The sequence below is a fragment of the Accipiter gentilis genome, chromosome 10 (genome assembly GCF_929443795.1).
Source record: "Accipiter gentilis chromosome 10, bAccGen1.1, whole genome shotgun sequence".
NCBI classification, from domain to species: Eukaryota; Metazoa; Chordata; class Aves; order Accipitriformes; family Accipitridae; genus Astur; species Astur gentilis.
In genome coordinates this window covers 36,586,901-36,612,362 of record NC_064889.1, presented here as the reverse complement: position 1 = coordinate 36,612,362, position 25,462 = coordinate 36,586,901, and the positions used below count along the sequence as shown (strand labels likewise).

General features: G+C 40.8%; 2 protein-coding genes and 1 long non-coding RNA gene across 11 annotated transcripts in view; 2 read left to right on the top strand and 1 right to left on the bottom strand.

The window, feature by feature from the left end:
• The window catches only part of ERN1 (endoplasmic reticulum to nucleus signaling 1), a 39,808-nt gene extending 34,135 nt beyond the window's left edge, over positions 1–5,673 (top strand). For 2 of the 3 annotated variants that reach the window (XM_049811620.1, XM_049811621.1), the window contains exons 14-22: positions 772–862; positions 1,227–1,416; positions 1,968–2,067; positions 2,522–2,721; positions 2,970–3,117; positions 3,583–3,710; positions 4,314–4,437; positions 4,684–4,751; positions 4,976–5,673. In XM_049811620.1, coding sequence (XP_049667577.1) covers positions 772–862; positions 1,227–1,416; positions 1,968–2,067; positions 2,522–2,721; positions 2,970–3,117; positions 3,583–3,710; positions 4,314–4,437; positions 4,684–4,751; positions 4,976–5,182 — 1,256 coding nt within the window. In that variant the 3' untranslated portion in view covers positions 5,183–5,673. The remainder of the gene's footprint in view (positions 1–771; positions 863–1,226; positions 1,417–1,967; positions 2,068–2,521; positions 2,722–2,969; positions 3,118–3,582; positions 3,711–4,313; positions 4,438–4,683; positions 4,752–4,975) is intronic. The other variant, XM_049811622.1, reaches the window with a different exon arrangement.
• LOC126043376 (uncharacterized) lies at positions 13–25,457 on the bottom strand. 7 transcript variants are annotated; one of them, XR_007507417.1, is made up of 6 exons: positions 16,196–25,457; positions 8,728–8,934; positions 6,927–7,900; positions 1,899–2,119; positions 1,101–1,349; positions 13–43 (listed from the first exon to the last, which is right to left on the bottom strand). It is a non-coding gene; the product is annotated as an uncharacterized LOC126043376 (long non-coding RNA). The 7 variants fall into 7 exon arrangements; XR_007507420.1 differs by lacking the exon at positions 13–43 and having other exon boundaries at positions 1,259–1,349; positions 6,927–7,086; positions 7,792–7,900; XR_007507422.1 differs by lacking the exon at positions 13–43 and having other exon boundaries at positions 1,259–1,349; positions 16,196–21,904; positions 22,446–25,457.
• Positions 9,712–16,067, top strand: LOC126043354 (sterile alpha motif domain-containing protein 9-like). Its single transcript, XM_049811607.1, has 2 exons — positions 9,712–9,756; positions 10,313–16,067. The coding sequence occupies exons 1-2, from the start codon at positions 9,753–9,755 to the stop codon at positions 15,037–15,039; spliced, it is 4,731 nt and encodes a 1,576-aa protein (XP_049667564.1). The 5' UTR covers positions 9,712–9,752; the 3' UTR covers positions 15,040–16,067.
• Positions 25,458–25,462: the final 5 nt, after the last annotated feature.

Sequence of the window (25,462 nt, the reverse complement as noted above, 5' to 3'; positions counted from 1 at the left end):
TTGATCCAGTGTCTTTTATTGTGAGTCTTTGTATTTCCCCTGTCTGAATGATGGTACAGCACAACAATTAAAATACTTATCAATGATACTTCATAGATCAAAAGCTGAAAAGGACCATCATTCTCATTTAGTCTGACCATTTATTCAGGTGTGCCTGCCCTAACTTTGAGCAGAATTATTTGCTTTAGAAAAACATACAGTTCATAACTGCCATCTGAGGGATTATGTTGTCCATGGCGGTATATTCTTCTAACCTGTAGCCATTCTAGGGAGAGGTTCATTTAAATAAAAATATGTATTATTACAATTAATTGGAATCAAGAAATGAGGATTATGCAGTGTGGCCTGCCTTCCTGCCTGATCTTCTTGTCCCTTCAAAGGCTATTCAGGGGAATTGCTAGTAAACCGACTTCCGTAACTGTCAGTCAGCATTTCTTAAATTGAACAAGACGTCTTTAAAACTTTCTACAAAGAGTTTGTCTCCTGAGAACCATTTGTCTCTTCTACCGTCTTGAGACATGATCTTTCCAGACTTATGTCAGGTGTTGTGTACAGAATGTGTTTGACTCCACATGTTGGATCATTTGGTCACCAGAGAGTATGTGCCTGCTCAGCATGAGTACCAAAATGGAGATGTTTATTTGTTTTGATCATCTGTGGTGTTAAATATGAGCAGAGAGACTTTTACATACTGGCCTAGAAGGATGTGCAGTTGTATAAGACTGACTTGACTCATCCTAAACTAGTCCTTGTTTCTTGTTTTTTGTACAGACGAAGATGCAAACAGAGTGATGGTTGGCAAGATTTCATTCAACCCAAAAGATGTACTGGGACACGGAGCTGAAGGGACAATTGTTTACAGGTAGAATATGTGTATTCAGCATTAAATAGACAAATTAATATCCTATTTGCATTAGGTCCTTTCTCTCTTTTTTTTTTTTTTAAATACCACACCCCCACCCCACCTCCCCACCCCCCATATCTAATGTGAACAGAAACAAAACTTTTGAAAAAGTATTTTGCATGCGTCTGGAATATTTTCATGCAGTGTTTCTTCACTAGCAAAAACTACTTCCCATAGAAATGTTTAATGACCAAACCTGTTTCCAGCATAAATGCTCTAATATTTATGCCTCCATAAAACGTCCTCCGTTGTCACTTGCTTTGTACATGCTTTGTCTAGAAAGAGCGTAAAAGGTTGATGTGGCTTTCCTTCCTGGCTGTAGGGGGACATTTGATAACCGTGATGTTGCAGTTAAAAGAATTCTTCCGGAGTGCTTCAGCTTTGCAGACCGTGAAGTACAGTTGCTGCGAGAGTCAGATGAGCATCCTAATGTGATCCGCTATTTCTGCACAGAGAAGGACCGGCAGTTTCAGTACATAGCCATCGAGTTGTGTGCTGCCACTTTACAGGAGGTGATGGGTCACTTGCAAACCTACAGAATTTGTGAAGGTCTTCTCCCTGGAAGGCCTTCAGTTTCCTTTAGCTTAAGTTGCTGAAATGCCTGCAGCAGGAGATGTTGTTACTCCCACCATCGTAGGAATGTGTAATTGTCACGGACCCAACAGGGGTGTTTTCAGACCTTTAGAAAGACATCCCTAACCCTGTACTGATTTAAGGACAGAAGCTGTTGTCCTTTGATTTTCCTTCTTCTGAAGGACTGACTCCCTTCTAGTCATCATCCTACTCCTACCATCCAGACTTCAAAGACCCTCTACTCTTGTTTCTGGAGCACAGTGCTGTATAGAATTCTAGCTCTGAATGACATTTTAAAGATCATTACCTTCAGCCCCAAAAAAAAAAAAAAAGACTCTTTTACACGTGTTACCAACTAGCATTAGACTGCAATTTACCCAGCCTAACCTTTTTTTAGGGGGGCTGAAGGGGGTGTACTTACTGTCTATGTAGGTGCTAATGATAAGCAATGTTGTGGCTGAATCTTCTGTTTCTCTGTTGTCATTTACAGTATGTTGAGCAGAAGGCCTTCAGTCACCATGGCTTACAACCCATCACTCTCCTGCAACAGACAACATCTGGTCTTGCCTACCTGCACTCCCTTAGTATTGGTAAGAATGCCTCTCGTTTCAGTATTGGATGGAGAGTGGTATATTTTCTTCACTATAAAAAAAACACAAGAGAAACAGGTCTGGTGCCAGGAGCTTGCTTATTCAATCCCAGAAGAGAGAGTCATAGAAGCTGCATCTAGTGCTGGCAGCAGTAGTGTCTGTCCTTGGACACCGGCCTTGTCCCTGTAACATTCTGCTGTAGTGGAGTAATAAAGCTAGTCATTACGGTTTATTCAGAGCACTGCATTTTTTGGATAGAAGTCGTATGAAACATGATGACTAGTGGTGATGGAATAAAAAAGTGATGAGCCTCTACCAAAGACAAGTTTGAGGTTAGGACTTTGGTTTAACAAATGGTGGTTCAGCCTTGTGAAAGGTTTACAATGTAAATACGTTAAAAATTTACTAATATTGTTGGGATTGCCTGGAGTGGATAAATGGGTGTTTATAACAGTCCACAGGGACCTGAAGCCCCATAACATCCTCATCTCGATGCCCAACGCCCATGGGAAAGTCAAAGCTATGATTTCAGACTTCGGCCTGTGCAAGAAGCTGGCAGTGGGCAGGCACAGCTTTAGCCGTCGGTCAGGCGTGCCAGGCACTGAAGGGTGGATTGCCCCAGAGATGCTGAGTGAAGATTGCAAAGAGAACCCTGTAAGTCTTCATCTCTCCGTCAGGCTCCCCTGGGAGAAGGCAGCGCAACCAACAGGTGGCACACGGTTGCAGTCAGACTTGAAGATACGCAGTACTTGATGCCTGGGCATTCATGCTGGCTTGCAGCTGACTATGTGATTCTGAAAAGTTTTCTGCTCTTAGATGCAAAATAACCACTCTGTGATGATCAAAGTCTTCTTGGGGGGGGGGGGAATGTGTTATTGCTATTAAAGGTTGTTTATTTGCAGACGTATACCGTGGACATCTTTTCAGCTGGCTGTGTCTTTTATTATGTGGTATCTGAAGGCAGCCATCCCTTTGGCAAATCTCTACAGCGGCAAGCCAACATTCTGCTGGGTGCATACAGCCTGGAGTCTTTAAATGCAGGGAGGCATGGTAAGAAAAGCACGGTAAACATAAAGCACTACAGCGTTTAGTGAACTTTCCATGGGTGTTAAAATGCCAACAGAAATGACAGAACTATGACTCACAGTGATTCCCAACCTGGCAGTGGTAAAAGCTGTACTCCTGACATCATACTCCTGAAGTAAAGCTCCTAAAGTTCTTAGGTACCCAAAGCACCTCTGGAGTACACAATTTGGAACCCTGCAAGCATGACTGGAGTTATTTCATGCATTTAAAGAGGAGTAGGAAAGAGCTGAGCTTTGATCTTCACGATCAGCCTGATTCAACACTACTGACTTTCTGGTGGTTGCCCAGCATGTCTGTGAAGGCAGTACTTGAGCTACTGGGGCTAGCAGTCAGGATGGTGTTGGGAGAAGTAGAGAACATAATGATTTTCTAAAGAACAAAATATTAAATTTCCCTGCAGCCTAAGAATTATCACCCTTTTCCTTGCAGAAGACATAGTTGCTCGTGATCTAATAGAGCAAATGATAAACATGGACCCTCAGAAACGTCCGTCTGCCAGCTGCGTGCTAAAACACCCATTCTTTTGGAGTTTAGAAAAACAGCTCCAGTTTTTTCAGGTTTGTGTTGACCTTTTCTATTCTTGCAGTTCTAAGGACTCCTGTAGATGCTCAAATCTTGAATCAGTCTCTCCTAGCATTGTTGATGTTTGAGGTGATAGAATCCACAACCTTACTGTGAGGAATGAAGAAGCAAAGTTGTAATACCTAGGTGGTATCTCTGAAGAAACTGGCTTAGTCTTACAGAAGGTGTTTTATAGTGGGGGTAGAACGTGATGTTATCAACTTAAATTGGAGTGAGGAAGCTATGGCATAGGTAGCTATGAGAGCAATGCCGGAGAACATGTTGCCAGGCAGGTTTTCGAGAACAGGGTAGCCCACTGTAGTGAATATGCACATTTAATTCTGATGTGGGGTGGGAACTGGCCGAGGACCTGAGAGCCTCATCATCTACTGCTTTGGCAGATGGTGAAACAACTCATCACTTCAGAAACTTCTATATCCCAGGCCCAAGCATAATCCATTTATTGCACTTTGTCATGGAGTAGATAGTAGAAGTAGAATCATAACTGTTAGCAGTTGTAATTGACTAGAAGCAGCAATTTTAAATTGTTGGGAAAAGCTTGGAAATAAAACTAGCAATAACCTGAATGTCTCTTCCAGGATGTCAGTGATCGGATAGAGAAAGAATCTTTAGATGGTCCGATAGTCAAGCAATTAGAAAGAGGAGGAAGAGAGGTGGTGAAAATGGACTGGAGAGAGCACATCACTGTCCCTCTTCAGACAGGTAACAGATGGTATTTTATCAGAGTAGAAAGGAGTTACATGCTCTTATTCCCAGGAAAGTAAGGATAACACTGTCTCAGTTTTTTTGGCACATGACCTTTACTTGTCAGCAAAGTATTTCTTCAAATTAAAGTACACGTTTATATATTGAAACACACCTATAAGGATACGTGACTGTAGGCATGCATACCTTACTTTTGAGGCCAGCATCAAAATACAGAAAGAAACCTTGTAATTTCTTTTGCAGATCTTCGAAAATTCAGATCCTATAAAGGAGGCTCAGTACGGGATCTTCTAAGGGCCATGCGAAATAAGGTAAAAGACTTCTTTCCCTAAGCAACACACATGCTATGGTTCTGCCTCCTTCTGCTGGTTGTTGCCAGTCTAGGTCTATCTTACCTCATTTTAGGTATTGAGCTGCTTTATCATAGACTAATAGGAGGCTACTTTCCATGCAAAAGACAGCTGTATTTAGAAGAGGATCCTTGAACACATACCCTCTGACTAAGCTTTTCCCCTATTCTTTTTTTCCTTTATAGAAGCACCATTACAGAGAACTGCCTCCCGAAGTGCAGGAGACCCTGGGCTCCATCCCAGATGATTTTGTATGTTACTTTACAGCTCGTTTCCCTCACCTGCTCCTACATACCTACAATGCTATGCATATCTGCTGCCAAGAAAGACTGTTCCAGCATTACTATTATCAGGACTCTGCAGAGCTGAGCCTTGCAGGAGACACTGTTTGAGAGGAGAGGGATGGAGCTTTCTTCTCTGGGACCAACATTCCAAGCACAGGGCTGTGAAACAGGCCTACCTTTAGCAGGGAAAAGTGGGATCAAAGAGTTGAATTCTCTCTTTGAAGAAACCAAGCTTCCAAAAAGTGCCTTGTACCTCTGCCTGCACTGGATCAGGAGATGGTAGGAGCCCAAGGAGAGAGTGGTAACTTCAGAAAAGCAATGAACCCTGGTGATGGAGTTATTCCACAGCAGTTTTCAAGACAGTGAGAATGGAGAGCAAAAGCTGGTTGCGTCCGTCACCCAACATCCCTGTACTGTACGTGGTTTTATAACTGATGTGTTTTACTACAAAGAATCAAAATACAGTGATTCAAATCATGTAATTACTAGGGACAGGGATCTGCAAAAGGAGCCTTTTAGTTGTAGCAAATCATCAGAACCTGCCATTGCACTACTGCTATGTTATGCATTAGGCACACCACAGTGATTGTAAAGAGAATAATTTATGATTATCCAAACAACAGTAAAGAGTACAATTTCTGTTTAATCAGTACTACCCTGGAAAACTAGTCCCTCATACATGAGCAGATAGAATGAAGTTCTAAAAAACTACTGACTTGAAAAATCAGTTTAAGGTTTACCTACTTTGAAAATAAGCCTCATTGTTTAAATATCAACCAGTATTCACAGAAGAGCTTGAACAGTCCTTGACTTAAATCACAGTATGAGAACAGAGCTACACAAGTAACTTCAGAAAAACACACTGATGTCAGCTGTGAGCTCCTCGTGAGAGGCTGATCATTTATCTACTGCAAGTGTTCCTTACTTTCTTATAAAGAAGAGTTGCCAGTTGCAGAGCCAGAGGTAAGATGAATCCTGGGGAAAAAGGAGCTAAATCGAAAACGAGATGTACAGAACAGTGAAATTATAGGCAGTGTTTTTAATGGGTGCGATAAAGCTGTAAAGGAACCCCATTTTCTGTTTGTATGGGTTGCTAATTACATCCAAGTGAGCCTATGTTTTTAAAGATGCAGTATTTCTTTTCATTGACCCTAAAGCTGTGAGAAAGCATTAAGTGTGTGGGAAGCATGAAGAAATGCTGAATTCTAATATAAGTGGGTTGTTCTTTTACAATATATTTATTTAACATATTTATATTTATTTAATTTTTACTACAAAGTGGTATCAAATCCAAGTGGTACAAGTATAAAACATGCCAAATCATTCTTAATCAGTTTTGTGTTTGTATTAAATTATATTATAACAACTGGAAGAGGAAAGTGATACTGCATCTTTCAATGGAATTCATTAAAGGAGAAATTACAAAGTGGGAGTTTGTATGACTGTGCCATTGTGTCTTAAATTATTGATAGTGATGTGTATGATTGGGTACATAGAGCTACTTTTCCGGAGCTACTTTACAGGAAGTTTTTTCTCCTAGTTTTACCATGTACGAGAGCAATTTACCTAAGATGCCAACTGTGCAAGTTACACGTTTCTAAAGCTTGAAAAAAAATAACAGTAGTTTTACCTAAGAAGATTCAAAGCCTATTTCATATTTTTGTACTTCTCATGTAAAGCTCTTTTGTAAGTCTCCTAAATAAAGACTTGTACTCAGATGAAAAGAAACCCGCAATTTTCAGTGACAACGTGTGCCTGGGAGAATAATCTGGACTGCTACCCCATGCGGACTAACACACACAGCTTTCAGAACTAAGGCTGGGGACAGGAGCCAGGGACGAGGGTAACATACCTGCAGCTGCACTGCGCCTGCAGCACCCACATCCCGCCTCCCCGGAAACGGGTCACACGCCTGGTAATTTTGAGCAGGGGCCCACTCGGAACTACTGGCTTCCTGCTAGTCAAAGATACGACTCAGATGCAGGAAACACACACACAGTGTCTCTCTCTCTCTGAGGCAGGTGAAAAGAGAAGATAAAATAGCTGGAATACATGCTGCAAAAATTTTTACTGCTGTGCAGTACAGATAACCCCGTAAACACATTTTTTCATGTGAAACTAAGTTTGATAAATGGTCACGTGGTTTACAGAACAAAAAAAACTTGTAAGACAGCTTTGCTGGAGCATGGAAGGCTGAGAGCATACCTCACAGTGCAAGTTTCCCCGCACCCATCCTGTGCCCCAGCGTTACAGAGGGCTGATGAGCCGCTGTGTTTCATGACCCTGCCAGCCTCTCTTCACCCCTAGTTACTTTTGGTGAGCTGGCCTGGCCTGAGGAGGCAACTGATGTAGAGGGCAGTAAGGGGGTGGGGTGGGGGGCAGAGCTGCCTAATTAAAATAATACCCCAGCACCCTGGACACAGCCCCCGGCCCGGGTGTGCTGTGAACACAAGGGGTTCGCCCCGTGCCACTCGGCTGGATTGCAAAAGCAGCAGCACCCAGCAAAACAGCGGTGCCGAGAAGAGGGTGGAGACTGGGTGGGGCATCCACAACCTTGGTCTAAAGCAGTTCCCCTTTTTATTGCCGCCATTAGCAAGACCCTTAAAGGCAGCCACAGGAGCACTGCAAAAGCACCTCCAGGGCTCAGGCTCCCACCCGTCCCGCTGAAGCGGCGGGCTGGCAGAGCCTAACAGGTTGGAGCGCCTGCCCTCCCTCACCTCCTTCGGAAACGCTCTCCTCGCAGGCAGGCTCCGGCAGTGCAGCGCTGGGGACAGCTCCGTTATCTGCGGGCTCTGCAAGGTAAGCCCTCCCCACGCCATGGTGGTCCTGCATTGGGGGGGGGGGGGGGGGAAGGTTACTCTCCACCCGGAGGGTTACTTTACTGCTACTGTGGGCCACAGACACCTCTGCCCCCACATCCCTTCCCTGCCCACCCATGCTGCCAGTAGCACCCAGCTCCCCCCCCAACCCCTCGCCCCGGAGTGCGCGCAGGCTGCGGGGACCAAAAATCCGCTGCCACTCGCCCCCCGCTCTTAAAAACGGGTGGGAGCAGGGGTTCGCGGGCCCCCTCCAGCACAAGGCTCTGCGTCCCACCGATGTGCTTCCCCAGCACTGCCCACCCGTTGCCGCACCTTAGTTTCTATTCTCTGTTAAGTTTCGTTTTCTTGTGAAATGGCGCCTGACATCAGCTGTCAGAGCAGGCCGTGTTGGAAAATGGGCGGGCAGCTCACCACAAGCCAAGTCACTGTACAAGCACAGCCCCAGGAGGGTGTGCGGTAGCCAAAGGCACTGGAAGGCCACTATTTCAGGGACATTTAGCCCCGTTTCTCAGGGGAGGCTGCACCAGGTGTCAGTGGGAATCAGTCTCCAACCATTTTCAGAACTGGCCTGTTTACACTTAGCCCAGAGGGATCCACTTCGACCTATGGCACATCAGAGCAGTGCCGTAACGGGTACCCCTTAAGAGCTGCTCGCTTAAACCAGAGCTACTGGGCATGCTGGTGCCTCAGACAGCCCAGCCCACAAGCTTTCTAAAAAGCTGACCAGGGTGCTTAAATGGTAAATATGCACTCGCTCCACATAGTTTTTTCTACCGTCTCCATGTCTCCTAGACCCAGTTATCTTCCCAAAACGTCACCTTCTGTTGAACTCACCTCTTGCCAAGCCGTGGTGCTGGGGAGTGAGCGCTCATCGCCTTCCCTCAGTTACAACCTGTGCACTTTCAGCCGTTGCACGGAGTTTGCGCAGAGCCCCACAGCTGGCTATGCTGGTAACTGCTCCTTTTACACTTCAATTCAGAGGCTGTGTCGGTGTTGTATCACCAGGAGCTGCAGGGATGGAGCTGGCCTGGCTACAGCCACCTGCTGAACCAGCACAGAGTTGAGCCTTCACACTGCAGTAAGAGAAACATCACCACCACCACCACCGTGCACCTTTCACTGTGACCCTTGTTGGCTAGTCCGTAGCTCATAGATGGTTACTGTTGACTACGTGAATCTATCAAACGCTTCTGGTGTTAACGCTGAGCGGACTTATTTAACATGCTTCCTCCTGCAGTAGAGAATCGGCTATCCCTGCTGCAGTCCATCTCTGTACCCCTGTAAATGGAGCCTGAGCAAGGCAGAGGATGTCACCAATCAGGCCAGGACACCCCACTAAAAAGAAAAGGAAAAAAGAGGGAGAGAGTACCCACACCAAAAAAAAAAAAAAAAAAGAGGGAGGAAAAAAGGGAGTGTGAGGGAGCCAGAGTCAGGGGAAAGGAGAGTGAGTGAGAAAAAGACAGCAATTAAAAGCCAGAGATACTATACAACCTAGGGGATACAGTAGTCTTGGGCTTTCTTTCTTCCAGTATCTAACAGAAGTAGCTGTTAGATAGGCACAGCTGTCAGCACACGCTTCACCAGGAAAACGCCATCTCCTTCACTCCCATGTATGTCAGAAGCAAGAACAGCTACCTTCACACAGTACAGGTGTACAGAAGCAGTGTAGCTGCCAAGACCAGGCTTTTAGAGGTACAGAAACTACCTCGGACCAAAGAGGTGGGGAGGAGGTTGGGAAAACAGAACAAATAAGTCAGCTTTAACTAACACGGGTATGTTAACTGCAAATTTGAAGACAGTCATTTTTTCTTGCTGTAGGGTTTTGTTCGTTAACAGCAGGATTTTCCTCATCAAAGGCAATGGGTAAGTGTGGCTTTCAGAAAATTCATCCTTTATATGTAGTAATTTGCTTTTTAGTATCTGCATTTTAAGGGTTCATCTCCAGTGGGGAACTAATCGGTATTCTTATCATCATCTTATGGTCTGTATTGATGCTATCTTCATTTAGCAGAAAATAAACAGACTCAAGTGGGTAAATGATCTACCGAAACCTCTCTAGTTTAGAGAATTCAGCCCCGTCAGTTCCAATAACCTTATCACATCATTCCCTTACAAAAAAACATTTTGGGTTATTTCCATAACTCCCTTTGAGGATCGTTTCCAATCCTCACTCATGGTTTCCTGCTTCACCAATTTATGTCTTGCATCATTGCTTAGGACTCCTTTTGATCAAGGTTAAAGACGCTTTTCATCATCAGAACTGACATATTTGAGAAGTTAAGACTGTCTCTCACTGTGACTGGTAGAAAGAAAATAATTGAACATTCTACGTGGCCAGTTTTGCAAGGATTATAATGCCTTGTCAAGCATGCTGACATGTTTTTAGTTTGTACTACTAACATACAATTTCAACTTCTAGATTACAGAACATTACCTGTGAATAAATGGGATGAGAATGATGTCCAATGTTGGCTAGAATCTATTGGAATCAAGAAAGAGTATGTAGAAAAACTGTATGTGGAAGAAGTGACAGGTCCAGCGCTAATGGAACTGGATGACTCTTTCCTCAAAGGCATAGGTATGAAGGGAGGTCAAATCCACATGTTAATCCGCAAGAGAAACGAACTTCTGCAGCTACAACAAAAGGCACAGCAAGCCAAGCATTCCAGCAGCAAAAGGTCTGACGGAGCTGACATGCAAACAGATCCAGTAAGACCCAGAAATGCCCCCACTCAGGAAACTTCAAGTGGAGACAGCTGTGGCCCTGTAGATAAACCTAGTGGAGACAACAGAGCTTCTACTTCTGGCAAGAGGCACAGGAGAAGTAGCAACTCCCAACGTAAAAGTACTGATGATGTTTTAGAGCTCTGCAACTGTCGACCATTTAGAAGTCAGAATACTGATTTCAAATATGTGAAAGACAGAGTTCTTGCTCCAGAATCAGGAGTCAGTGGTTTAATCACTCCCTGCCATGAATACAAATCTTTTGCCACTGCTGCCGAACTGAACAGAAATCAACTGCAATCAAAATTTGCCTGCGAAGTGATACGATTTGCTTCAGCCTGCATGAACATTCGAACAAATGGCACCATACATTTTGGTATCATGGACAGCATTGAGGATAGGGGTTGGAAACACGGCCAGATCGTTGGCATAAAGGTTAAAGAGCGAGAATACTACGTTGATGCATTAGATTACATAGAAAAATGTTTTTGTGAAAGTGTACAAGAAATTGCAAGGAAGTGTATTCACCCACCTGTTTTTGTTGAAGTGATTTCAAAAGACTCTCAGGAACAAAGATTTGTGGTGGAGGTTGACATTGAACCAACATCCAGTTTAGTAAAGAACAGATTTTTTGAAGTGTATTTGCCCAAATACAATGAAGGCAGCCAGAAGGTGACCCTGACAAAAGATCGAGCTCTCTATCAGAGAGTAGGAGCAAAGTCTGAACCTATAAAGCACAACAACCTAGCTACTTTTTTTCAGGGTTTACAAGACAGGGATGCTCAAAGAGAAAAAGCTGAGCTCTCCAGCACAGAAGTACATACAGAAATATCTCAAAATTTAGGAAGGAAGTTATCAATTCTACTAAATGATGGCAAAAGCTATATGGATGATTCCCTACGGTACATCCTTGTCACAAACAGATGTGAAAAGAATGATCTGAAATATATCAACTTTTTAATGCACTTGAACATTTTCTGCGTCTTTGACTTTGATGAAGATTCTAATGTGTCAGGGCTGTACAGCAAGTACAAAGAACATCATGCAACAAGGTCTTATTTTTTACAGGATTTTTCCAATGAAAGTAAGACTGGCAACCCTTCCCCTCAGAAACATTTATGCCTGTTTGATCAGACCAGCTGGATATTCTGCAATGGGCGCAGTGACTTCCTCGGGGATGAAAAACCTTGTGATGAAAATACATGGATTAGAACGAAAAAAAAATACCTTAAGAAAGCAATTACTCGTATCTGTGACGAAATCCTGCCGAAGCGGTCTTTCATTGTGCTTTTCCTATTGCTGTCACCAGTGCAGAAACCACTTGTGGACACTTTTCAGGAATTCTATACAGAGATGAATGGCACGGAGTACATCGTTTGCATTGCAGAGTCCAGAGAAAATTATGGGAAGTGGGCTAATCTAGCTCAGGCATCCTGCAGCATTGAGACACTAGAACAATGCAGTATTGTGGGTATGAAACTGAGTCACGTAGATACCACCATTCAAACAATGCTGCCTTCTACAGCACAACCCAGACATCTGCCAGTTTCCACTAGAGGACTATGTACACTTCCCTCACTGGAAGAAGAGAAACTGTTTTCCCTAGAAATCCTTTGTATTGACCAATGTGATGATATCAAATTAGATCTTTTGACTGAAAAAGAAATACAAGAAGTAGAACAAAATTTTTACCGAGGAAGAAAAATAATCTGGGAAAACTTCTGGCTTGCTGATAAAAGACGCTGCGGGGAAATCATTGAACGCGAAGCATGTAAGGATGCCAGCAAACTCCTAGATGACATTTTACGAGGCAGTGGACTCAACTATTCTGTGGCTAAACTAAAGATATTTCACCATCCTGGAAGTGGTGGAAGCACAATAGCACGACAAGTTCTGTGGAAAAGAAGAAAGGACTTAAGATGTGCTGTTATCAAAACCTCATATTCACCTGCAACTGTCTGTGAGCATGCACTTGCATTTAGAGATTATGAAGAAAAAGAAATCAGTCACTGTCTTCCTGTGCTCCTCCTAATTGAGGATTATGACGAAGATTATTTAGAAGAACTAAGGAATGAGTTAATGGATGCTGTAGCAACTAGGAAAATTAATTCCCCCAGACCTTACTTCATCCTCATGTGCTGCAGACGATCGAATGACCCTGAAAGGCTTTGCAAGGCTTCTCCACTGGACACAGTTGCTGTCACTCACAAGCTGACGGACTCAGAGAAAAGTCTGTTCAGAACTAAACTTGAAAAACTGAAGCAGAAAGATGTCAAGCCAGAATTCATACTTACGTTTGTCCTGATGTGTGAGGAGTTCAACGAAACATATGTGAGAGACTTTGTAGGGCACATATTGCAAGACATAGACCGTTCTTCTCGTGATACATGCTTGATGCGTTATGTGGCTTTGCTTAATTTTTATGTACCTAATTCCTATGTTTCATTGTCACACTGTGAGGCTTTCCTGGGACTGGGGGTATATACAGAAATGAAATCAAGAGCTTATGATTTCAAAAGTCACTTAAGTGAACAAGCAAGAATGATTTTTATTGAGCTAAGGGAAAGTACCACCTATATTTCATCTGTTCGGATAATTCACTGTCTGGTTGCAAAAGAAATCCTGCATCAGCTTTCAGGGAATGAACCTCAAAGTCAACTTGCAATGACTCTTCTTCAAGAAAAGACACTCTTTGAGAACAGATTTGGACGAGAGGAATTCATAAAGTTCATCAGAGATCTGTTTATTCGACGTGATAAAAGAAGCAGGGGTGACAATACTGACACTCTTTTCTCCCCATTCATTGAGCACGTCTGTAAAGCTGAAGACTGTGAAAAAGCTATAGCTGTTTTAAAAGCTGCATATGAACTCCTTGGAAGAGATCCTTTTTTTGCCCAGCAGCTTGCCAGACTACATTACAACAATGAAAAATTTGAAGATGCAGAACATTGGGCAGGGGTTGCAAAATCTCATTTGCCGAATGATTCTTACATTTTGGATACAGAAGGTCAAGTCTACAGGAAATGGTTTAGTTTCACTGTGGACAAAATGACACAGGAAGACACTCCTGAAAGGATCATTCAGAAGATAGAGATCGCTCTTAAAGCTATGAAATGCTTCAGGGCTGCACAACAGGCTGCAAAAGCAGAACGTGACAGTATGAACAATGCTGGCTATTTTGGAGAAGTAGAAGTAGGATGTCGTCTTCTTAGATTTTTGTCCACAGTCAACGTATTTCGCAGAAGTCCAGAGGGGGAATATTCTGAGCTTGTGAAATACCTGATCACAGATTACATTCCTAAAGACGTTGAAAAAACATGGGGAAGGCTTCACTCCCGCTTAAAAGGCTTACGTCAGAACCTGTACAATGCTCTGGAATGGATTTCAGAAGACCTAAGTTATTTCCAAACAGATAAACACCATGAGAAGGAAGAGGAAGATGAAAAAGATGAAAAGGAAGAACAAATTTATAATCCCAGAAAATGGCTCAAAAGACAGTCTGAGGTATATGCCAAGTTCTTCATTTCAACATCACTTATTGAGGACAGCAATGGTGGCCCTGAGAGCCAGCTGATTAGACGCATGAATATTTATAAGAGTGGTGGAGGTAGTGTCACTAATATCCTGTCATTCTTAACAGATAAGAAAGAGAATAGGTCAGCTGAAAAGCTAGAAAAAATCCTCGGTTTCTATACAGAGAACCCACTAAGGGACAGGCTGGAGGACAACGATCTGATCAATTACATTTTGTGCCACATCACATTAGCATGCTTAGCACCAGGATCAGCCAAACTTCTTCCACTGCAAACTCTTCGTGAGCTCAGTGTAAGATTCTTTAAAGGAAGAAGACCATTTCCGGCAAGTGCCCATTTTTTGCTCACCTTGCTGTACTGGCCAGATGAGGCATTAGACAAAGAGCCTAATCCAGATAAAGACGAAATTCTAATCTCAGCCAAAGAGCCTAATCTAGATAAAGATGAAATTCTAATCTCAGCCCTTCAAACCCTGAAGCGTTTATATGACATCAAGATGAAAGATGTTCCTACCAGAAAGAAAAGAATCTACACCCACTTTTTTCTGGGAAAGGGTTATGGCTTAGGTAAGATTGTGCACAAAACTAAAATTGATAAATTAATCAGTGGGTCCTTGGATGAGAGAAGAATGAAGTGGCTACATGGAACTGTGTGGAATATTGCCAGGATTCGTGACATTCTCAAAAGAGTTTCTGGATGGACCAAGGACAGAAATTTATTTATACGTGGTCACATGAAGGAGTTTCCTATCTTGCCACTCCACCGTGATTCAGTGCCCCCTGGAAATGAAAATGTGACCTTTTATTTAGGCTTTTCATTTAATGGTCTTGTTGCTTTCAATATTGAGGTTGAAACTAATCCAACCATCAGCAGACCACAAGGTATTTAATACATTAACAGTACCTACAGTGCTGTCAGAAGATACAGCACTGAAAAGGTCTGTTGTCACATTTAAAACAAACAGTGGCTGGACATCAGGTACCAAGATAACCACACTTAACTATCACAATAATGACCAAATATCTAAAAACATTTGAAACCTACTAGTAAAATATACCTTGAAACAGAAGACTTTGATAGTTTTGGAGTCACCAAAAGCAAGATTTCAAACTTAAGACAGCAATAAATGCAGTATTTGCTTGGGGACTGGGGCAGGGGTGAGACAAGAGGCCCACTATTTCTCCTCGCCCCCAGTATATGGAGAACTGAGCTTTGGAATAAACAGGTATGGCAGGGATCCCTTTCTTCTCAGCTCACAGATTAGGATTTTACTTTAATTTCTGGGTAGTCCTGATCAGTAACAGAATTTGTCCATTGCACCCGTATGTTTTTTCTTCTTCCTGAATCAGCAACAAAAAGTTTAACTGAACTTACAACACGTATACTACACCGGCTTTAACATATTTGCTCACATGTACCATGTATGAAATACACCTACCCATCACCTGCAAGCCAATATCCAGTACAGAAGCACAGAGGGCAAGTAACCAATTTTTAAACTGACTTTACAAACATCAGGATTGATAAAAAGCAGGCCTCAAATTTTACATCACTCTTACATTGCTTCTCCATGTAAATATTACAAACTATACTAGATATATCTGTATGTGGGGAAGGGTGCAGAGACATGTGAGCAGTTAGATACTGGCAACATAAAACTGTTTCTAAAAACTGTTATGATTTCATAGTCCAAACAATTCCTGCACTTGGAAAAATGTTTTTGCAGCATTATCCAAGAAATGTCCACACAGTACATGACTCAAATTTGTCTACTGCATATATCCACGCTTGAAAACATTCCTTGTCTAGCCTGATTTACTAATTTGAAAAACGCAAAGGGGTTTGTTGTCAGCACTGTGTCTGCAACCATCGTGTCACATTAAGCTTCTAATAATAAAACTGCCTGTTATTCTTGGAGTTTCATGTTGTTTGATAACAATATTGTCTCTAAAATTCCCAGAAAACCTGTCATATAGCTTAAGCTTTAATCTAATAAACAATCTTTAGGAAGAATTACCATTTCTACACAAGCTTAATTACCCTACCTGAAGATGTAGTTCTAACAGTAGCAAGGTATGATTTGCTTTTCCAACTTGGAGCCAAGATCTGGGCACAGCCAAAAACCGTAAAAGGAATTGCAAGCCACTGTGAATTCAAAACAAACAAGATGAAACCATAGATTACACATCTAGTCCAAGCCTTCACCTTCTGGCCTCAGGAAGCAGAAACAAAGCTTCTGACTGCTGGCTAGGGAATACTTGTCTCCTTCCCTTGCCTTCAACCTTCGAGAACAGCAAAGCAAACTCTTGAAGGGCTGTACTTTCTGCTTGCGAAATCCAGGCTGGCAGATTTCACCAGGGTTAAACTAATACTTAAGGGTTAAGATTAACCTCAAGAGGTTAAGCACATCAAAGGCAGCTTTCCCCAAGATGAGCTAGGAAGGTGCACTGCAGGAGCAAACCATGACAGCATCCGAACTGCTAGGAGTGAAAGCTGGAGTGTTACAGAAAGTCCCCTCTGTCCCCCACCCTTGATGCAGGGGGCAAGGCAGAGTGTGTGTTTGAAAAGTTAACCGGGCAAAGGCAGCTTTCTTAAGTCTAGTATGGGGCATAACGATGGCTTTAACCTAAAGCAGAAATAGAACATGCAAACTTACTGAGAAGCACAGGAGTTAAAAAAAAAAAAAAAAAAAAAAAGCATTAACTGCCTAACAGTTCATAGAACCTGCTCAAATGCTGTGGTAAAAGCATAGCTTTTGTTTTAAAAAAGAAACTGTTATCACAATGAAAAAATTAAAGCCAGACAACTTGGTCAAGAAAGTCTGTCTTGTAACTTGTTTCCTTTCTGCCTGCACACACGACTTGATGCTGTAGCTAACTATCCTTTGCCCCGTAGCCCACACCACTGCACACTCCCCAGTCTTTCCTTTGAGGCCTCTAAGGTCTTGCTTTTCAAAGATACCCATTTCTACCTCTTAGAAACTAAAGGCTTAGGCACAAACTCTTTACCTCATCAGGGTATTATAAACACAATCCTCGCCCTACACCCTGCAGAAAAAACAAGATTTAGAGAAAAAGCATAAACCTACAGACAGGCACGCAGGGTCCCATATTGCAAAACAAGATGTTGAGGCTCACAGGGCAGGAAGCACACACCTATCCTTTTTTCCCCTCATTTCCCCAAGAGTCTGACTGATAAATCAAACTTGGGAATGCTTTAACTGGCCAGGCAACATGCAAAACCCCTTACTCTAGCCAGCTTTTTGGACAATGACGTTTTTCAAATGCCCCCTCAGATTTCTCTAGAGCCAAAAAGCATAAACTCCAGTAAAGATCTCATGCAAAATAGCAGTCTTCCCTACCTAGTGTTAAGCTCCTCCTCATTACACATACCCAATTCAAAATGCCAGGAATTGTTCCAGGTAGTGTAGCATTAAAACCATGGATTTATCTTCCTTTTACCACCTCTTAGAAATGAGTAAACAGTGTTAGCTAAATGAGACCAACCAACCTAGCAAAGTAATCCATTCTCATCCTGTAGACAGGAGTTGCAAGGACACACATCTTCAAAGCTACCTGATCTCTCCAGTGTTTTGTTCTAAAAGGGTTTAGAAAAGACCACTTAACAACATGCCCTCTCCACCAGGTTTTATGAAAATGCCATTAGATACTTTCCTCCATATTCCCCCCCTTTCCAACTTAAACAGTCACATTTTTTGTATAGTCAGTTCAGCAAAAGGACAACAGATCAGAAGCAAAAGGAAGCTACAGGTTAAGAAGTCAGGTTTCATTTGCTTGTCTTCAGGTATAAAAAAAACTTTAAGATAAAGCTCCCATGAATGAGTTTTTGCAGTTTGTACTAGCTCTCTGATTGTCTATAAAGTTATTCAAACTGTAAAATGAGTGAAGGCAGATTTTATACTTACACACACTTGGGAACAGCTAACATGGGTTGCAATAATAATTTAAATAGGTCCTCAAGAGACGAAAAAAATACACAGAAACAGTGGTTCATTTCTGTTTAATCGGAGACGGTTACAAAGCGGTAGACACACATTACAGATGTGTATATGTGCAATGATTCATTCCTGAAGCATACAGTTCATAGAAGGTTCCCAATGGATGCAAATGACGTTAGCTCCATTATGTTCTTTGAATCTTCTTTGGAAACTGAATGCTATAAAATTAAGCTAGTTACTGTTACTATTATTTGCATGCATTAAAGTGATGCACATACTTACCAGTCTCTCACTTTCTCGAATTAAATTCAACAGCAGTATTTTGCCACCTGTCTTTTGAAAAACATCAATGATCCCATCCCTTACGCAGTACTTGCACAAAAGCAGTATCAAGTTACAGAAAAAACCTTCATGACACACTAACTTCTGTGGCTGTACAGCTACTGAGAGGGGACATAATTCAATCATGTGCTTTAAGGTACTTCAAGAAGATAATAAAACCAGTCTGTAGTCTGGGTTCACTGCACAGTGACCAGATTCCCTGAAGGGGTGAGTCAGAGTCATTAAGCAGAAGTCTAAAGGAAATAGTGTGAACTGACTCACTATTCCATATATACCATATCAGAACTGGGAAGGAAGACTTCTGAACCACATTAGACTGGACAGGTGCTGCAACAGTGTATCAGAAGTTGAGCTAGAACTTAAGACTGCTCACCTGGTTATGAAAGCTCAGATTCCTAGTACTGTTTTGGTCCCGTCTCAAAAGAAAATAAACTTAATTCTACCAAAAAGTTCTGCAATTAATTGCCATAAAAGGTTTCACAAAGCGATGACATTCTACCAGAGTTCATATTAGGATCTACCCCGGACAAATATACTTTTTGTTGATAAGACAATAGAGAACACGACTACCCTTTAGTTATCCCCACTGATTGCCGAGCTGATATAAAGTAGTGCAGGTCAGCATCCAACCACTGTCAAAACTGAGACTTCACAAAGTAATTCAGCAGCCAAAAGCAATCAGTTACTCATTCCGACTTATTACTGAGCATTGCATTAAGTATCAACTAGGGTCAACCACAGAAGTTAAAAGAAAGATGCACACATTCTGTTAACAGGATAATGGCCTCACAGCAAGGTATCCCTATTATTCATGCACATTTGCCATCAAGATTTATGAAATACAGGCAAAGATAAGTTATAAGTTTTATTATACAACTTTCCTGTTTTTCTTCTTCTAGGGAGAAACACCTGTGCAACATTACTCAAAAATTTGCATGTAGCTAATTTTGCAGACAAAGCAGTTTAGTGTGAGTGACTGAGAACTAATGTAGAGAAGATGCCACGAGATGGGCTTCAAATGCGACTATTCTAAAACCTGGGAAGGTACAATCCCCTTGAAACTTTTTTATGTTAGTATGATGAATTCTGCAGTGTTGCATAAGATTTCAAAATTCTAAAATAAGCAATACTGCTGGAAGCATCAAGTCACTCATGGAACTACTCTAGACCATTCAAATGAGCTGGCAAAACTAAAGGGTCCGTTCAGCTACCACACTAGTATGATCTTTCCAATACCTAGTTTCTATATAATTATCCACCAATGATTTCAAAAGCCCCTCAAATTCACTGTGTGATAACATGCCCTTGAGAAGTGAATTAAAGCACTGAGTTTTACAGCTCATCCAACTGTGAAACTATGCTATGTGCTACAGCACAGAAAGTTTCATCTCCCATGCCAACATGTAGAGAGGAGGCACACAAAGCTTAAATAACAATAAACATATGCAGCTATTCTGGAGAAGGTTGCATCTTTTATCCAATTACAAAGAATCTCTCCTATTTTCTTTTAAGGTGTAAAACGTTCTATAAAATAAAAATAAAATGCTAAAATGTCCAGGAATACGGAATAGGGCAGAAGAAAAAAGAATAGAGGCAGAGCAGTAACTCTGGAGCAAGATAAAACAGCTGGGCAAAGCCACATTTGTAGGTAGCCTCTGAAGTGCTGAAATGGGCTAACAAAAAAAAAAAAAACCAAGAAGAACAAAGCTCCTGGCTTACAGGCCTAACAAAGTAAAAATCTGTTGGCAAGAGACAGTAATTAGCAACAGCTAAAGAAAATTGAAAGAAAGGTTACATTACTGCTATGGATTCTTACAGAATTGCTTATTCCCCAATACAACAAATACAGTATCCTATCATCGGTTCACTGATAAAACAGCCTCTTTTAGAATAGGCATGTTACTGATGAAGTGACTTCAACTTTATATCTTCAAACTTTTCAGTAACACCAATGGCTATTTGTTAAGGTTCTGAATTAAGTTTTCCTTAAAAGTGCTTGCAGATATTACCTACCCGCAAGGTTAGTTAAAACCATTACAGATCTTACAAAAAAAATCTAGACGTTCACTCACTACTGAAAACAGTAGTAGATAACAGATACATTCACATTTCAGAGACCAAAATTCCCCTCATGTATTTAAGTGGTATCATTTGAACAAATTATTTCAAATAGGAACATCAGGTACTTACAGATTAAACTAACCTGTACTGGCAGTGCTGTGGAATTTTTCTTCTCTACCAGTAAGTAGCAAATGCTGAAATTCTGCTGCTAGTTAACAGAAACACAAATTGTATTAAACCAAGGAGTTTAACCCATAATTTAGTTTTTCATTAAAAAAGCTGCCAAACTTCAATTACTGCAATTTGTTGCTTAAGAAAAGCATATGAAGTAAAGGCAACTATAAAACTACTTTCAATTTGCCCTTACTTTTCTGATATTTTTCATACATAAGCCAGAAGTTTAACAAGGTAATCCTGTTGCCTACCACAAACAAAGGAAATTACAATACTTACATAGCCAGGTTCCTTCATTAAACAGTCTCATTAAGTGTGTTTTCTTATTCTAGACTTTACAAATGAAAGACCAAAATGTGTTTTCTTCCACTAAAGTTTATGGGAAAGAAGCTAAAGAATTCAGTGCAAGTAACATATATGCAAGTAACTCGACAAAAAAAAGAGAAAGAAAAAGCGCTCTGCATGACATCTTCATCTCAAAGCATTACATAATTTCCTAAGTTGGGAGACAGTGAAATAGCTTCCTTTGGTTGTACGGCATTAACTGGTAATTCAAAATTGCTGTTAGCAAAAACCATTTATACATATCGGCTACTAAGGGCAGCAGAAGTTGAAATTCTACACAGACACCCTTTCTGCATAGCACGTGGGAACATGGTTAAGATTTAGAAAAAAATTAAGAAATAAAATTTGAGATGTCAGAAGCTTGAATCTGGTATAAAGCAGTTAGCTAACAGAGATATATGCTTTAACCGCTAATGAGAATTTTTAAGGAAGCTTCCAAGCTCTCAAAGTTCTGTGTTTGTTTTTAGTTAAGGTGATACTGGCATTAAAATTCTACTATTTTCTCAAAACTTTTAAACTTCTTTAAATCCCTGAGAAAGAAAAACCTTAAGATAAGTTCAAGACAATATTTGTGGAGAAGTTAAATTCATTGTCATTAAAACAGCTATTGTTCCTACTGCAAGAAAGCCAGTAAGAACAAAACAAGTTACTGTAAACTTGTTCAGAAGGTGCAAGCGCCTCACTATTCAAAAAAGTGATCAGGTGTATAAATACCAACCCTCATTGACAGTTCACACCATGGACAGTCAATACCAACTCGTCAGGATTCTAAGAACAAACGACTGAGGATAACATCCTGGATCCTGTGGTTCAAGACAGGATATGGCTGTCTGCAAAAGCAGCAAGCTGAAGTGCCTGGCTCCCTCAAATAGACCTTCGCAAGACAAAAGTAAAAATGCATTCACTCTACAACAGAATCTACAAATACTGTACTTGAACTATTTTCTTCTAGTAGAGTCTTAATGAGAATCTGCGCTCTGACAATCAAAAGACTGCATAAAGCTGCTGTTTACACTGTTGTAAGAAAACTCTCACATTCAGAACTTCAAAAAGAACATTATGTATATTACACTTCAGAATCACTTCAATTCTCTTGATCCCTTCAACAGCCGCCTCAAAACTTTTCTTACTCTGAACTAGTATCTACCTACCCCAATTTATTAAAGGAAAATATGGTAGTCACTGATAGCTGCATTTTTATAGAACCCAGTCACTACCATTATTTCACTGGTCTGATCATTTTGATTCGAAGTAGACACACTTTAAAAAAAACTTCTTCTTTTAAAAATTCTTCTGGAGGTAGCCTATTCCTCAGAGTATTTTAGGGCTACAATCTTTATTAGGCAAGGCACAGAACACATTAGGAGCTCACCACACAATTCTAAGCAAGCCAAAACTTCATGCGTGGTACGTACTTTATTTGCCACATCTCCCATTCACTTCTCTTGTTAAAAACAGTGGGTGCAAATTCACCCAATTTAGCAGAATATCAGTAATTCTTGCCCTTTAAAAAAACAAAAGAGTCATGTACCTCTACTCAAGCTTAAAAAAGAAGCAAACTCCCCAAGACCTACTTCCATTAATACCTATAAAAGTCAAGTCAATAAAATACTATCATCGTTAGAAAAGAAATTCCACAAACAGTGAGATGTACAACTTTGTGATACACAGACTGCTGCAATACTGAGAGCTGCGATACTGGAGTATCAGTAAAAACACTGTACTATCCCTCAAAATAAAGCGATATCATTTACAATGTACTTTTTTTTTTTTAACTATCCCCCTTAGATCCACACAAGAGGCAGGGAGAAAAACGTCACTAACAATTTCATAAAAAGAGCAAAATATGAACCATTTGCACGAGATGAGAATTTTACAAGTTGTTTTAAAGAGATGACAGGCCAGCTGGTCTAACAGCCAAGGAGATACTCCCAGCAAAAAGCATAGAGCCATTATGGCATCCTCGTGACTAGAAAGACAGCAGCACTTGCACACGTATCTTTAAGTACAAAACACAAAGCAAAAGAAAAACGCGCATCACTACTTGCTGCAAATCTAAGGACAAACTTTAGTCTGTGCTAACAGATCAGAGTAACACAAATGTAATCTGCTAAAGCCACCAACTCCCAAGAAGGGAACAAAAAAGACCTGTCCTGTCCAGTCCTTTAGAGACTTACAGAAAGGACAGGAATGTAAAGGATGGAAGTGAAGGATGTGTGAACTACCCACCAGAAATTACAAGCAGTATTTGCAGCATATCAGGAAAACCCAGAGTCAACCCCCCCTTTAATTCATACAATAATACTCCATGGCATTGTCTTAATGTCAAATGCATCTTTCAGAAGTAGATAGTATGAAATTAATCTTCTTGGAATTGCCTAAAAGCAGCTTCAAGGAAAAAAAAAAATCTATAGCAATGCAGTGCTGAGAAATGCTATGTTTTGCTCACAAAATATGCCAAAACACAAAGAAATGGTTCATTTGCTCCGAAGTATTAGTATACAGAGCTTAAACAATGACAGTGAAAACAGAAACTGCATTTTGGAGACATTTTTTCCATGAACATGCCAAACCTAGTTATCATCAACAAAACCAGATCAAAGCAATTTCTCCAAATTCAAAAACTTTTAGCTCTCACTAGGGTATCAATTTATAAGATACAACCCAAGTGTGGATCTAAGTAGGGCACTCCATTGGACACAAACCAGCATACGTATCTGAATATTAGCTTTGTGTGCTTGATGACAAGCTGAACATGAGTAGCTGGATAAAAACTACCTCCTGCTGCATCAGTCTTAAATGGAAACTGATAATATGAGTTCAGTATCAGGCATTTGAAATTCACCTACTTTTCATTTTTAGTCTCCAAGAGATTCAGATACTTAAAGCAAGAAGTACAAGCCATACTGCATATTATTTTTGGTTAAATAGTTTCCTTAGACATTCTAGGGAAATAAGAACTAAGCCAAATGTTCCTACAGACTAAATACATGAAACAAATACTAGTTGCAGTAGTGTATCTTGAAGTGTTGTTCTCATCTTCACTGTTATCTAGGGTAGCATGATAATGAGAATTAGAAAAGCAACGCCATGCTCAGTAATCATTTTTTAAACAGTTAACAGAGGACATGTCTAGTCCGACTGGAAAACAGACGATTCAGGGGGGCCTTCTACAGGAAAAATGCAAAGGGCAGAGTACAAACAAAGAAGAGTACAACAGGAATGGGAAATCCACTCATAACTAAGTTAAGAATTACAACTCTATCCTTTAATTAAAATAACTGGAAATCACAGTGGGGGTCATTATTTAGCAAAATCTCAAAGAAATGAAACACAATCTATGCTCAGCAAAAACCACAAACAAATTCTAATAAGATCTCAAAAGTTTAAAGTAGTTATAAAACCTGACTCCAACATTTGTTAATTTTCTATGTCACTGCTGATAGGCTGCAAGACCTCCTTGGACAAAACCTGTTCTTCTGAAGCTGAAGTTGTCTTTAAGCAACCTCAAGCATTCAAAGCCAATATATCTGCAACAGAGTGAGCAGCAACACTAAAGCTCATTTTTCTTCACAAAAGGTTGAATATTTTGTTGGTCACTGTGTGAAAGAAGGAACTTCACATAAAAGCATATATCTAAGCAAATTTTGAATATGCAACAGAATTCCACAAGGTTTCAAAAAAGCGCTATGTCTTTCAGTACTGTTGCAATAGACAAAATATTGTGAAGTTTGGTGTATTTGCGACATTGATGAGAAGGTCTTCCCTGAAACTGACAAACTGAAAAACCTGCAGCTTTCTTATTCTTCTTTTCCACTTTACCAACTTGAATCTCTATTTCTTCACAGGGCTCTACATTAATATTTGTTGTGGTGCAGCTCACATATGCAGCAGTATTAGCACCTTAACTTCCTCCAAAGAAACTGTATTCTATAATTTAGCCTACACAATTTTGTGACTATAAACGTCACTTACTAGTTAAAACCTAAGTATTTTAAGCTCTTCAGTAGCTATATCTCCCCAGAAGAGGAAACATTAGTAGTTGATATTAACATGCCACTAGTTTAGAGACTACACAAAGTCACATTACCAAAACCAAAACCAAATACAGCACAAATGCAATGCAGGGGAAGAGGGGGAGGGGGCAGTGTGGCTGAAGGACTACCTCAGCAGCTTTGAAGGAAACGCGTTCCATTAAGAGAAAAGGTACCCGAACATCTTAAAACATGTTCCCTCCCCCTAAGACTCTTAAAAACACGATAATAAAAAGATAAATATTAATATAGAGCCCATCTACCAAAAGAGAATAAAAAACCTAAATTAAAATAAATTTAGGGGCCTTCACCAAACTTGCTGCAAGTTTGGGGACATAAATATCCAACAGCCATAAAGCTGTGAAAGCCCCCAGAATGAATAAAATAAATCCCACTTG